Here is a 15038-nt window from a genome sequence, read left to right on the forward strand (position 1 = left end):
CCCTGATTTGGGTGGAGGCCATGATGGAGCAAGAAGGAGTCTTTGACGCGTCTGCAAGATGTAAACAGGCTGTGAGTTATCAGTGTTGATTTCACAGTTTCAGCTCAAGCTGGTCTGCATGACATTTTCTGAAAACATTAAAGGCATTGAAGGCTCAGAAAAGGTTTCTCCAGTTAGTTCCCGAGTTTAGTGTCTTAACAATGAGTTAAATTAAATAATGACATCAGCAGATCTGAGTCCAGGGATTCGAACAAAAGGCTTCAGTGTCTGGAGAACAAACAGAAAAACAAGGTGAAGAATGTGTTTTCACCGAGGTTGAGCCGGCTGCTGTGTGTGCGTCAGGTGGCCGGCCGGCTGCACGTGGAGGTGTGGCGGGGCACGGAGAGCTCCGAGGACGACGGCGGCGCCGGAGACAATCAGCTCGGCGGCGCAGACGCAGATCAGCAGGAGCGCAGGCTGCACTGTGTGGTGAGGAGGATTAAAACTCTACTCCAACACACCCTCTGGGAAGTCAGGTTCAAGGTTTCACCTAAAGCAGCTTTGGAGTGGATCGCTGTGACCTTGACGTTTTTAAGGCTCTCTTTCTTCTGACAGGTGAAGCTGCTCCAGGCCACCGGTCTCCCTCGCCACCTGTCCAACTTCGTCTTCTGTCAGTATCACTTCTGGGGGCAGGAGGAGCCGGTGTTCACCCCCCCGGAGGTGACGCCGGCCGGCTCGTCCTCCTCCAAAGACCCTCAGTGCACGGTGGTGTTCGACAGCGCCAAGGTGAGGCGTCCGTGGCGAGAGGACGGCAAACGAGACGTTAACCCGACCCTGACCCAACCCCCCCCCCCCGTCTCCAGGAGCTGTCCGTTCCGGTCTCCGAGGACTTCGTGGAGTTTCTGGCCGAGGGGGCGGTGGCCATCGAGGTGTACGGACACAAGCAGGCCAACCACCGCAGGAACCTGGCACTGTGGGACCTGGGAGTGATCCAGGCCAAGACCAGATCCCTCAGAGAGAGGTCCAGCAACACACACACACACACTCCAGACTCCAAGCTCGCTTTAAAAACAGCACGCATTCACACACAAGGAGATCAAAGAGTGGGCAGATGGTGACGGCAGCAGCCCAGATCTGTTCGAATTTTAACTGTCTGACAGACAGAAACATCTCATATCTAGTCTGTCTGCTGATACTGTCCACATTTAATCTCCAGAGTACATTTAGAAATACTTGTATGGGTGTGACAAACTACAGTGTTACAATATTTTTAAAATGAAAATGCAGCTTGATGTGAAAGCAAGGTCAAATACTGAAGAATATATTCAGCAATATTATAAAAGATGAAAATTTAGACGTTTTAGAGACGTTGTGATTTTGAAAAATATGATTCTACTAACAGAGATTTTCTGTGCAGCTGAAACCAAACCAGCTGAATCTGTCAAGAGTAAAAGAGCTTGTCTTCCTCAGCTGCAGTGGCAGTGTTATAATCTCTCCTACATCTTTTTAAGAGAAGTCAGTGAAACAGGAAGTCAAACCAGCTGATATAGAAAGTATCGACTGTGAAGATAAAACGTTAAATATTTGTTGTGATATACAGGTCAAACGTAGAAGTTTCCTTCTTTCATTTATCTCTCCTAAAATGATCAGATAAGCTCAGCTTTTTCTGCTCTTGGTTTTTCTTGTTTGTAGCATCTGAATCTGCTGCAGTTTCTATTTCAGAACAGAAGAAGAGTGACTCACTGCACCACCTGCTGGTGCAGTGTGGTATTACGAAGTCGTGGTTCACCTGTTAACTGCTAGATTTTTACTTAAAATATGAATACTTTGCAGTGGATTTTATGGTTATAGGTAAAACCTCTCACAACCACAGCTTTTTAATAACACCCTTACAACACTGCTGATTATTGGAATAAGTCATGGAGGAATCTCTCCTGCAGGTGGAGCGAGGTGACCCGGCAGCTGGAGATGTGGGTGCAGCTGATGGAGCTGAACGAGGCCGGGGACTTCACGCCCGTGGAGGTCCTTCCCGCCAAAGACGTCCGCACGGGGGGGATCTTCCAGCTCCGACAGGTGAGACCAGACATCCGCACGCCGCCATCACGTCCCGGCTCCGGGTCTCCTCTGACGGGGTTCCTCTCCTCCAGGGTCAGTCCCACCGGGTCCAGGTGGAGATCCGCCCCGTGCCGGATTCGGGCACCATGCCGCTCATCGCAGCTTCCATCCTGTCTGTGTCCATCGGAGACGTGAAGGTGCAGCAGATGCGTCCCTCGCAGAAGGTGAGGAGGAGGAAAAAAAAAAGCAGATTCATGTCTCTCTGAGATTTTAGCTTTGTAACCATTTCTTTTTAAAATGACATTTCAGAGTGGAGATGAAGAAATGGACAGCTATCAGGTGAGCAGATCACCGGTGAACGCAGCATGAAGGTTTGCTGGTAGCAGAAATGATATTTATTAGTTTTTTTCTGTGTGTGTGTGTGTGTGTGTGTGTGCAGGAGGTGGACCTGGAGAGGATGAGGGAGCAGTGGTTGGTCACTCTCACTCAGAGGCAGGAGTATCTGGACCAGCAGCTGCAGAAGATCGTCTCCAAAATAGGTACACAGGCCCACAAATAGAAAGAGAGATGTTTTCATCTCCCTGTAGAAGCTTCAAACGGAGACGATAAAGATGAAAATGAGCTGCGGCTTCACTTTGAAAGCTCCTCCGTGACCTGATTTACATTTCCGTCCTATAGAGTTATGTTAGTGTGAGTTTCAGGCCCTGATGTCAAAGGTGTGTGTGGTGTGTGTGTGTGTTTGTAGACAAGTCAGAGGACGACCTGGAGAGAGAGTCCCAGCTGCTGGAGTGTCGTCTCACCCTCACAGAGGAACGGAACGCTGTTCTGGTGCCGTCAGCGGGAAGCGGCATCCCAGGAGCTCCAGTGGAGAGGTGTGTGTGTGTGTGTGTGTGTGTGTGTGTGTGTGTGTTGGTTATGTAACACTGGACTCAGAGTCCGGATTCACCTGTTTACTTCAGATGGGATTTTCGCATGAGCGTTACATTCAGGATTAAATGTATTTCTGTTCCTGTCTGGTTAGAAATGTTTGTCCACAGCAGAAAATCCTCCTGAATCTGGTGAATCGTCGTCTCCGTCACTGTGCGGTTGCTCCGCTGCCGTTCGGCTCTCTGTGTTTAACCGGCGTCTCTCTGCAGGGTTCCCGTCCCCGGAATGGAGACACACATTCCCGTCCTCTTCCTGGATCTCAGCGGTATGTTGTTCACTTTTGTAGTCAAAAATTTGGCAAAGACTCCACATTCCTTTAACCCCCTCCCTCCTCTGTTTGTTCTCCCTCCAGCCGATGACTTCCAGTCCAGTCTCTCGGCCCCCCTGGCCGGGGGTCTGGACGCGCTGCTGGCCGGGGAGGACGAGGACGAATTCTTCGATCTGCACATCCTGAAGCACTACGACTCAGAGGTGAGGGGCCGCAACGCGGAGCCCATCCGGTTCTAGCGGATTAGGAAATAACCGGTTCAGCCGTGAGCGTCTGCTCCTTGCGGTCCAGGTGAAGGCCGAGGCGTCCTGGGACTCCACGGTCCACCAGTGTCCCCATCTGAGCCGGGCCGCCTCCGCGGACCAGAGGGTGTACCTGACGGTGCGCGCCGCCGTGCAGCTCAGCCACCCGGCGCACATGCAGCTGGTGGTCCGGAAACGCATCTGCGTCAACGTCACCGGGAGGCAGGTGGGTGGCCCCGAGGCATGATGGGTAACCGCTACACGCTTGTGCGGTTTTGGAATCTCCTTTTTCATTTCGGTTCGATCCGAACTGACATCTCGGGTCTGCAGGGTTTCGCCCAGAGCCTCCTGAAGAGGATGTCTCAGCGCAGCACCATCCCCGGCTGTGGCGTCACCTTCGAGGTGGTTTCCAACATCCCCGGGGTGAGTACCGCACGCTGAGCTCTGCACTGCGATAGCGCTTTAGTTTGTGATCAACATACGTAGGAATCTGAGAAAATCATTTGCTTTCAACTCGCCACAAACACTGTGTATTCAACAAACTGTGAGTTACAGGAAAACTTGATCATTCACACTGTAAACCTGTTAATTTATTATATTTTAGTGAATAAATGATTTTAAACAGAAGAATTTTTTTCAAAATTTTCATTAAAAAGCAGTGCATGACATGATAACATGGTTTCCAGTTAAATTCTTATATTTCTTTGCATATTTTCACTGATAAGTGAATTGCAGACATTTTTAAATCAGTAATAGCAGCTTTGATTCCAAAATAACCACAATCCGGCGTCTCCAGCGCCCCACACCCATTTTCTGGTTCTCCTCTGTAATGTAAGTGAATATGAGAGAAGCAGTCTGCTGGTCTGATTATCTGTGTGACTGCTATTTATTGTGCTATAATTACATTTCTGCTGCAGTGCAGCTCATAGATTTAATCTGCAGTCTTTCTGTGCCTGAACCGCAGGCTTCAACACCACTTCAGCTTTGTATTAACAGACCCGGTGAGCGGGGCGACACAGGGGAGGGCAGCGGCATCGAGGACGTGTGCGTGTTGAGGGGGGTCACTGTGTGAAACGTCTGCTCTGGTCTCAGGACATCCACGGTCCAGAGGACCGGGAGATGCTGGCCAGGCTGGCCGCCAGCGCGGAGGACGAGCAGTCGGCCGACAGCGAGGCGGCCATAGAGAAGTACCTGCGCAGCGTCCTGGCCGTGGAGAACATCCTCACTCTGGACCGGCTCAGACAGGTCGGCTCCCCGACCTCATTTCACCCCAGTCTGCACAATCTCACCATAAAACACAGAGTTTTCTAAAAAAAAAAAAACCTGTTCATCTTAGAATTTGACATTTCAATTGCCGTTTCTTAAACTGTTATTACTGCTATCATGCTACTTAAAAAAAAAAAAAAAAGGAACAATCACAAAAATCCCTCCAGGACCAGGATTAGACACCACAAGTGGAAAAGCGCCAAACGTCTTCAACTGTTATTTTCACACTTATAGTTACAGTTACCACAAATCCAGTCCTCAGTGGTGGGGAGGAGTTGGAAAAGCACAAAGAACACACGAGGCGTTTGTCATCTCGTCGAGCAGTCACACGTTTAACCGCGGCCCCTCTGAGTGATGTTTCCATTGAAGCGCGGGCATAATTAAATCCTCATCGCCTTCTTCTGCCTTTGTGTAATTTTGGAAGCTGTCATCCAGAACCTAAATGGGAACATGTCTCTCTCCATCCTGCCAGGAGAAGAAACGGATTGAGCTAATTAATCAGTAATCCACAGAGCATCAAAACAGAGACGCACAAATCACACTGTTTTTACTGTGCGTGTGTGCTTCTGTGTGTGTGTGTGTGTGTGTGTGTGTGTGTGTAGGAGGTTGCTGTGAGGGAACAGCTGGCAGTCAGAGGGAAAGCTAACAGACGCTGCCTGAGCTCTCCCAACGTCAACCTGGTAAGAAGGTCCAGCTCTTCTGTTCGGCTTTGGGACTGGGACTGGTTAGCTTTAGTGAACTGATACTTACATTTCTGCTAACCACAATAGAAACTAACTGATCTTCATGTCGTGTTTGTCGGGCATCCTGATGTGACCTCTTTTATTAACCCGTCTGACTAACACCTAACTACCCAACCCTCTAACTGTTTTAACCAGCTGTCAGCCAGCAGTCTGGATCTGTACTCCTCCACTCACAAACTCAATGACTTCAAGGTGAGACACTTCCAGCCGCTAATCTTCTTTTTCCATGTCAAACCTGCTGCTTCACAACAATGAGTAACTTAACTGTTCTTGTTTTGAGGTTAAAATCTGCAAAATTACAAGTTATTGTGTATCAGTTATCTGAGGCGAAACATGTACGACGCAGAATGGAAGATGTGGATTTTACTGTTCAGAGAACAAAAACAATAGTTTTTCGATAGTTTCAAGGAGAAAAAAGAGGAAGGAACTAATTGAGCATAGAAGAGAACTTCTCTCTTTGTGTGTGTGTGTGTGTGTGTGTCTGTCCAGGGCTGGGAGAGCCAGCAGGACCTCTCTGCAGCTCCTCCCCCGTCCAGACGCACCCTGCCCGGATCCTTCTCTCAGAACCTGGGCCCAGAAACAGGTGAAGAGCGACCTCCCTCTATCCCCTGATGCCTCCAGGAGTCTCCTCCTCCTTCACGTCCGTCACCTGCGGCCTCGACTCTCTCCGTCCCTTCAGTAGCCCTGAACCTCTCATCACTTGTTTCCTCTCTTTTCCAGTACACTTCTGAGTTTCCTTCTTAAAAGCCTTATCTGTTCCCCCCGCCTGCTCCTACTTGTTTTCTCCCTCTTCCTCCTCCTGCTCCTCCTCCTCCTCCTCCCCCCCTCCATCAGCGCATTCAGGCTTTGCGTGGTCTTATCTCCCCTCAGTGAAGGCCGTCCCGCGGCTGCTGAAGTCCCTGCTTCCCGGTGGGCGGGAGGACGTTCGGGAGCAGACAGCTGTCCATCAGCAGGTACGCTCCGCTTTAAGCTCCTGTTCTCCGCTCGGTGCCCGTCTTATCGCGGCTTTTTAAAGTTTCTGTGCATCACTGCGCCCTCAATCTAAATATCCCCCTCCGCTCATCAGCAGCCTGCGCCACTTCTCCCCTGTTACCATGGGAACAGGGCTTATGGAGATGGAAACACAAATAATAGAGAGATAAAGAGTATAAATGCCTCAGTGCCCTCAGATGGCTGCTTTCCACAAGTAAATAAACAAGGAAGAGGAAAAAAAAAAGGCACCTTTGTGTCATTCCTGCTGGTTTTAAGCTTCAACAGAAAGAAACAGCATGAAAAACTGAAAATGTGTGCAAAATAAAGTAGGATGTGGGCATCGAAAGCAGGAATTTACTTTATTCCTAATTTTTTTTAATCAAAATATGTTTATTAATTTTCAAATAATCAAAAACATTTAGAGCTGGCAGGTAACAGACTTAGATATGCCACAGTTCTTCAGAGCTGAACAAAACAATAATTGTAGTGAATCCCCGACCAGAATGGATTCACAGGCACAGTGGCTAGTGTAGAAAAACAAAAAGAAAACTCAAGTTTCTTTTTTAAAGATAGCAATTATTGAAACAGGGTATTAAACATATGGTCCAGGGGCCAAAATTTGGCCCCTGGACCATATGTCAGGTAGAAATCTGAGGTTTGAAAGTTATGTGTATGTGAAAAATTAACTCATGTGTTTGCGTACGTAATTATGTATGAATGAAATGGTTAGGAAACTTAATATTTTCTCATGAATTGGAGAATCACATTTTTTCAGAAATATAATTAAATGACTATAGAAAAAAATCCTTTAACCAATAGTAGCTGTACTTTCAGGCTGAAATAAAAATAAAATCTTCATAATGTTACAATCTAAACAGTCTTAATCACCAAAGTTATTGTTGAACAAGCAATCAGTATGCTAGTGCTAAATGCTAACACCACACGAACACATCCCGCCAAGGAAACGAGTGGATTATTTTTATGAATGAACTTTTCATTAAATGAGTCAGACTGGATTTATTTCAAGCTTCGGAGGAAATCAGTTGATTCACATAATACTGTAAAGGGCTAATTAGCTCCCAGTGCTGAACTGACTCACTGCTGCCACCCACAGTGTAAAGGTAGCACTACATTAATGTTACATGTTCCTTTGTGTAGACAGGTTTAGGTTTATTTTAACGTATGGACTTCAGAGAAACCTAATTTTGAAAAATCTCAACATTTTCCATTTCCCTCAACCTATGTCCATAGGCAGCCGGCACGTTTTCTCTGTTTTTGCTGTATTTCTGTGCCACGGCGCCACTTGCAGGCCGGTGTGAGAACCTCAGCGTTTCCAGTGTTCTGGTGTGAACCGACTCGTTCCTCCCCGCAGGAGAAACTTTCTGTTCTGGAGTTTGTCCCAGTGTGGACGAGGTGGGGTCTGCTGGCTGACAGACAGTGTTAATGTTTGCCGTCGCCCCGGCGCTAACGGCCCCCGCAGAGGCGGGAGCGCACTGCAGAGCAGGTGAAGCCCCCGCTCCTCCGCCTCCTCCACGTCCTCCCACTGATCTCCAATCACGCGTGGAGGCTCGTCTCTCTTCCCCCTGCGGCAGCTCGTGATCGGGCTGATTAGCGCTCCGAGCCGAGGGAAGCTAATCAGAGGACTCGCGCGTCGCCGGTGTTTTCGTTGGAGTGGAAACCCGGCGGGCCCCTCGGCGCATTGTTCCAGGCGATCGGCCTAATTATCGCTTTTTCCACCTCTGTGCTTACAAGGGTCAACACAAAAACAAAAGCCCGGAGGGCTGTAAACACGGCTAACCATCAGGGTCTAATTTGATAAGTGATCACAACACCTGTTAATAATGCAAATCTGCTAAATCGGACTCATGTTGTGTCTCCACGCCTCAAAGCAAATGTGTCCTAATCCGGCTCACTCTGCAGCCACGGGAGAACTGAAGAGGAATGCAGTCGTTTCAAACCATGTTTTCATCCGTGAGCCCTTCGCTTCTGGACGTGATGCTGCACCACCACTGGGGGGCGGCGCTGAGCTGATTGGTGAAGAGGCTTCATTAAAACGGAGGCCGATTTGTTCTGAAAACATCGGGTTTGGAGGGCAGAGCTAACGGTACTCGCTACGGGAATCGGACAGCGGAGTTGTGTGACTGTGTGCAGGACGAGTTGGTTTCTTCTTCGTGTCTCAGTCAGTTACTCTCAGCAGCCACATTGCCTTTACTGCCTCAACTCTGTCTCACAACATACAGTGCCTCTGAATGTTTAATAATTTGCTTTTATGAAAAGTAAGAAATGCCACCATGGAGATTCAGTGTTTTTTTTTTTTTTTAAATGTGTAGTTGACCCACCACGAGAGGGCGCCATAGAGCGGCCAGTCTCTTATTTTATTATGGAACATCATTGTGTTTCTACAGTTGCAGCTTATTTTTGAAGACTTACCTGCTTCTACGGATAAAACAAAGCATAAATCACCAAAAAACGCTCGGATCTACGTCATCGGTCGGAGTGAATCCAGATTTCTGAAATGAAGCCTTGTGTTGGCCTGCAGGTCGTCTGTACCGACCCGCAGCGCGGCAGGATCGACGTGTTCGACTTGCTTTCTCACCTTCCACCTGCCGCCCACGTAGGTTTCAAGAAGAAGAAGAAGGAAAAAAAGACTCAAATCAAACACGCTTGAGAAAAACAATCACCCTGATTAAAATCCCACGCCTGCATCTACGGAGCAATTGTCCCAGTTTATTAGACGTGGCTTGAACGTCTCGAGACGTTTCTTCACAGATCCTCTTCACGAGCAAAGAAACTGCCAAGAAGCAAATGAGCGAACAGTTAATCAGCTGATGCATCATATTGAGCTCTAAAGAGCCAACTTGAATACTGAATAGGGATAAATGATTTTGGGTGCAATTATAATTAAGGTGCAATTATCCTGATTGTTTTACCCGTTTATGGTGATTATCTGTCTGTGCGATCTGATGAACAAATATTTTTATTGCACTTTCTGCATCTCGTGTCAACATCTCCACTGCTGATTAGCTCAATGAATGAAATGTTTGATTCCCTTCTCGCCGCATTAATGTGCTTAAACTGATGATATTCCACTCTGAAGGAAGTCGTAATACACAGAAATAAATAAATTTCTAAGTATTTGAAAAAGGATGGTCGCCTAAAGACGGCTTTTCACCCAGCTTCATTGCGTCTTTCTCAGGATGTGCCGCGCATCGTGGTGCAGTCGGCCAGCGTGGAGGAGGGCATGAGCCGGCGCCAGCAGCTGGTGAGTCCCCCGAAGGCAACTCCAGGTCCGTTTATCAGGACATGAGTGAAAGACCTGAACCAGTCTGACGCGTCTTCGGTGATCCATCAAAGCTTTTTCGTCATCTTGGATCATTTTCTGAGTTAGAACTGCTTTTCAAATGATGGAAACCTTCCATTCCAGTATCTTCACTGTCACTCGCTCTCTTCTCTCTTGAGTTATTGTGGGGAGTGGAAACAAAAGCAGTTGGATGGCTTCACACTGAGATCAGACGTTAAAGATCGATACGGTTTAAACACCTTAAAATGTCTTAAGAACTCCTTAGAAATTAATTTAGATTTTTAAAGACAAGCAACAAAAAATGCTTTCAGATACATGAATCAAATGTACCCTGGACACTTGAGGGCTCATTTATCTGTGTTTCTCTGCAAACCTTTCACTTCTTTCAGCTTTGATCTGGACCATTCGGGTCTGGTTCACTTTTCAACATCAGACCAGAAGATTTAAATAAACCAATAAAATGTTTGACGGGGTCAAACTGCAGCAGGATTTCCATGGTTATCCACATCAAACACATCAAGCTGTGAGGATTCGGGCTGTGTTTGGCTTGTGGTGCTTTCACTCTTCAGTTGAGCTCACACAGTTGTTTTTAAACGCATCCCAAAACCTACACACACTTTTAGATGGATATAAGCAAATGTATGCAACTAAAAAGCCAAGTTTTCTTGGCCTTGTTTGCACGATTGCGGCTCACTGCTATGACTGATGTTTCCACAATCTACAACTTAATCTATGAAGCTGAAAGGTTTAATCACTGTTAATTGATTGTTAGAGGAAAAAAGAAGCTTGATTCTACAGTAGTGTAACTCCAGTCCTAGAAACTGCTAACTTTGTCATTGTCATGATTTTCCATCAGATTCCCATTGAGGAAATCATTCCGACTACCATCCAAACAGAAATACCCAAATCTGTTCCCGTCCCACCTCCCATCATCCCGGAGATGGAAGACCCCACCCCCAGCCCGATGAGCGAGGCCTCCAGCGGATACATGTCCACCAGCATCTCCACGGCGACGCTGTCCGACGTCTACACTCTGAGCTGGGACCTTCCTCCCTCGTGCAGCGGCAGAACCGATGCTTTCGAGGCTGTTCCAGATGAAGACGAGGAGAAACATGAGGCGACGCAGGAAACCCCGGCCCTCCCTGTCTCCATTCAGTCCAACAACGGTCCTAAAGGTCTTCTTCCTGCCACATCAGAGCCTCAGAACTCATCACCCGAAAAGGTTGACCCAATCCCGAACGATGCAAGTCAACAGGAACCAAATGAGTCTCCCTCGGTCCAGGTAGGAAAAGAAGAACCACAGAAAACTGTGGATGTAGAACTCTCAGGGACAGCCAAACCAAATGACTCCACGACTGAACAGACTGGATCAGAACAATTCAACAATCAGGGAGCAGTAGAAGAACGTCCAACAGAAGACAAAGACGTACCACAAACACACCAGTCCGAACCCGAGTGTCCTTCAACAGAAGGTCATGAGGTGATTGACACAGATGAGACAGAATCTAATCAGTCCACTCACCAGGAAACACAACCGTCCACCAAAGACGTCCAGAGTCACTCTGCTGTCCCGCAGCAGCTCGAAGCAGACTTGATAACTTCTGAAAGTACTCCAGAACCGGCAGGAAACCTTGTTGATGGCACTAAAGAACTTGAGCAAGCTTCAGCTGAACCATCTGAGGAGCCCGAAGGTCAATTGTCATCCAAGACACAGTCAACTCTCAATGGTACTGGAGAAGTTGAGACGAGCCTGATCCCACCTTCAGCAGAAGCGTCGACTGCTTCTTCAGGAGCAAGCGAGAACTCTGAAGGTCAAGTATCCAAGGACCAATCAACAGCTGATTCCAGACTGGTCCCAGCCTCCAGTCCCACTTCAGAACCACCTGGAGAGCCAGATAGTCAGGTTTCATCTGAGGACAGCACACCCACCCAGACCTCCACCTCAGGGTCCAGGGAGTCTCCTCCTGATGCCCCTGCTGAATCTGCCACAGATCCGGCCCCTCCTTCCCAACCTGCCTCCTCTGGGGCAAACCCCTTCAAGATCCAGAAAGTCAAATCTTCAGACCTCAGGTCCTTCCAGCAGATTGTGGATGAAGAGGAGGGGGCGCCTCCGGTGGAGCGGGCCCGCAGCCTCGGAGCTGGCCTGAATCTGTCCGTCCCCATGGAAACGTTAGAAATCATCTCGGATTCTGAGGAAGGAGAAGCAGCCGCTTGCGCCGTACTTCCTGATTGGTTGAAGGAGGGAGAGTTTGTCACTGTGGGCACCAATAAGAGCGGGACAGTGCGATACGTGGGACCCACAGACTTCGCAAAGGGGACGTGGGTCGGAGTGGAACTGGAGGTCCCGGCAGGTAGGTGGACCATCTAAACTTGAGAAACACGTTGTACTGCCAGGTAAGATGTTCAGCTACTTCTCTTCTCTCTTCAGGCAAGAATGACGGCTCAGTGGGCGGGAAGCACTACTTCCACTGTAACCCCGGTTACGGCGTGCTGGTGAGACCCGACCGGATAACTCGCGGCGGAACCAAACGCCGCCGCCATCAGCAGAAGCGCCGGAGTGCCAACCTGTCGGGGTCCAGCCCGAACCTGGCTGCCCTCACCGCTCTGGCCAAAGGCGAGGGCGGCGGACCGCCGGCCGGACGCAGCCGAGGAGAAAACCGCAAGTCCTGGAACACCTGAGGAATCCGGAGGACCGACGGCCGCGCTCCCGCCGCGAGGCGATCACAGGCTGAGGGCTCGGACAGCCGCTGGACAGCAGCAGATCTGAGACAGATTTCTACGTCTGAAACTCGACTGGACGTCGGAGGGGTCGCGGGAGGAATCTTATGAGACCTGTGGAAAGATGGAGTTCCTGAAACTGCAGGAAATGTGAATGTTTCAGGCAGGATTCTCTTTTTTTCTTCATATTTATTCCAGCCAATAGAAACACTGCCTCACAATCAGCACAGGCTCGTCTTTAACACCAGGAGTTCAAAATGGAACGACTTGACGACACTGGAAAAGCATTTTACTTCTACTGTATGAGAAACGCTGCATCAGGACACCCGACTCAGCTTCTATAGGGGGGAAAAAGCTGCTGTTTAATTCACGTGCCTTAACAGTGACGGTGCCTTTAATGGTAATTTAACCAAATTTAATTTTCTCTTTGGGCTGTAAACAATTCAGGAACTGTTAATCGGCCTCTTGACTATGCATTTCTACTGTCTGACTCACTTTGCACTCTTTTAAAGTAGTTTTCTGCTGCCAGGCTGGAAAAAAAAAAACAGCCTCATTTTTAAAAATGTGCCCAACAAATACAGTGCAACTTTTTATGTGCAACGAATATGGATTTTAAAAGGGGATGTGGTCTAAAACAAGTGTGGAGTCATTATTTTTAGCTGTATATGTGGTTTTTGTGTGTGGTTCCGTTGAAAGCTTAGAAAAATAAGTATTGGCACAATGTCTGTGAGCCAGAACCTCCTCACTGTGCAACTACAGAAGTTCCTTCAAAGGTTTTTGTGTCTCTGACTTGTGAACCACTCTCCTTTCCTCCACATTTTTAAAGCCTTTCTTTCGGATATTTAAAAAAAAAACTTTGTTTTTGATCCTCAAATTAAAGCTTTTGATTTGCAAACTCGTTTGTTTCCACTTTTTGGCGAGCCGATACAAACGTTCTGGAGTGGTCAACATGCAGAAGCACTGAAGATTGGTCTCAGGCTGAGCCACTTTTTTGTTTAACTTGATACGGATCATTTGCAAAGTTGATCTATATTTCAAAGAAATTAACGCAGTTTCACAAATAAATCGTGGGAATTACGTATGAATGAATTATTTTTTTAAAAATCTATCTGTAATCAAACTTATTGCACTCCAGCTCGTTTTCTTTTAACTGATGTCAACATACAAAAAAAGCTTGATCGTCACTTGAGAACATAAAATTGATTCAAACCTTCCCCAGCTTGTCGTTTTCAGTTGATCACAGTAGAATCGTCACTAAAGTGAGATCAGACTTTCTCACTCAGGTTTTTCCTTCAAGCTTCAAAACCAACATTAATATTTAATGTAGGGCAGAATTTCTACTGTTTGACTTTATTTTCTGTGTATTTTTATATTTAAATACACTGTGCACATAAAAACTGCTGTCCATTTTCAGATGTTCTTCACTGCAAAGAGTCATTTATGCCACTTTTTTAACCAATAGCACATTTTAAGTTCAATCATGGAAAAAGAAATGAACAGATCTTCATATTTGATTTTTTCATATATATTTAGTTACAATTTATTACTAGATTACATGAAAATGTGCTGCTTTCGTGGGATTCTTCTAGAATCGAAATACATTTCGGAAAATAAGCAAAACTTTTTTTAGAGCTATAACCCGTGAATTATATAATCTAGGTCATTTTTACACTTTGCAACATATTTTCATTGTATTATTTTAAGAAATAGTAAGCTGAACTCCATTTCTAAATATTTCAGTCAGTGCCATGTGAAAGTTTTCATAAGTGTACTTTGTATTTAATGTGTTTGTGAATCTCATTTTGCATTTATTGGGAAAAAAATTTCACATAATGAAGCCAATGAAAAATAATCCACTTTTTTTATTTTTAATTTCTGGTTGCTTGGTGATTTTTAAAGGGATTTTGTTGAATTCTAAATATGTAAAAAAAAAAAAAAAAAAAATGTTTTGGGTGTAAATGTGATGATTATTTATTGAACCGTGAAGAGTTCATATGGAGGATGTTTTAATAAAGGTTAAATATGACCCGAGGAGGAGTGTCATTGATATAGCTTTATTCTCTTGTACATTTTATATATATCATACTAAAATAAACACAAGTTAAAAAAATGAACAAAGAAACTGTACAAAAAAATGTATATATACTACATCTTAATTACAGAACAGTCTACTGTCCAAAAAAGGCACTAAATTCTGAAATGGGCAATACAGTAAATTTTGAAACAGAACTAGATTTGCGATTGATACGACAGCATTCAGTCCTCTTTATCTGAGATATACTGGGATGAGGTGAACGGGGTTTCACTGCGGGGAGGTCGGGGTGGTGGTGGGGTGGGGTGGGGGGGGTCTGCGTCAGGTTAGAGAAGAAGAAAAGAGCACCTGAGGGTTCGTTCTTCCACCTCATGGACGTTAAACACTGGAAGGCAGTTTCAAAGTGTGAGAGTGAGAGAGAAGTGAAATCTCTCAACGCACTCTTCTTTCCCCGAAACCGCCACAACGTCACGCCCGACTCCAGAGGGAAAAAAAAAAACCCGGCCCGACGGGAAAGGGTCGCCGATTTATAACA

General features: G+C 46.6%; 1 protein-coding gene across 4 annotated transcripts in view; it reads left to right on the top strand.

Annotated features, from left to right (window-relative positions):
* The window catches only part of LOC115401460 (kinesin-like protein KIF13B), a 33369-nt gene extending 18872 nt beyond the window's left edge, over positions 1-14497 (top strand). Inside the window, exons 22-41 of one of the 4 annotated variants that reach the window (XM_030109653.1) lie at positions 343-468; positions 595-765; positions 843-1000; positions 1920-2052; positions 2127-2258; positions 2344-2373; positions 2474-2573; positions 2780-2906; positions 3171-3226; positions 3314-3432; positions 3521-3697; positions 3802-3894; positions 4564-4716; positions 5340-5417; positions 5616-5672; positions 5970-6063; positions 6351-6433; positions 9649-9714; positions 10610-12104; positions 12182-14497. In XM_030109653.1, coding sequence (XP_029965513.1) covers positions 343-468; positions 595-765; positions 843-1000; positions 1920-2052; positions 2127-2258; positions 2344-2373; positions 2474-2573; positions 2780-2906; positions 3171-3226; positions 3314-3432; positions 3521-3697; positions 3802-3894; positions 4564-4716; positions 5340-5417; positions 5616-5672; positions 5970-6063; positions 6351-6433; positions 9649-9714; positions 10610-12104; positions 12182-12432 — 3699 coding nt within the window. In that variant the 3' untranslated portion in view covers positions 12433-14497. Of the gene's footprint in view, positions 1-342; positions 469-594; positions 766-842; positions 1001-1919; positions 2053-2126; positions 2259-2343; positions 2374-2473; positions 2574-2779; positions 2907-3170; positions 3227-3313; positions 3433-3520; positions 3698-3801; positions 3895-4563; positions 4717-5339; positions 5418-5615; positions 5673-5969; positions 6064-6314; positions 6434-9648; positions 9715-10609; positions 12105-12181 lie in introns of all 4 variants that reach the window. The other 3 variants (XM_030109656.1, XM_030109654.1, XM_030109655.1) reach the window with 3 other exon arrangements.
* Positions 14498-15038: the final 541 nt, after the last annotated feature.

The sequence above is a fragment of the Salarias fasciatus genome, chromosome 15 (genome assembly GCF_902148845.1).
Source record: "Salarias fasciatus chromosome 15, fSalaFa1.1, whole genome shotgun sequence".
Taxonomy (NCBI): domain Eukaryota; kingdom Metazoa; phylum Chordata; class Actinopteri; order Blenniiformes; family Blenniidae; genus Salarias; species Salarias fasciatus.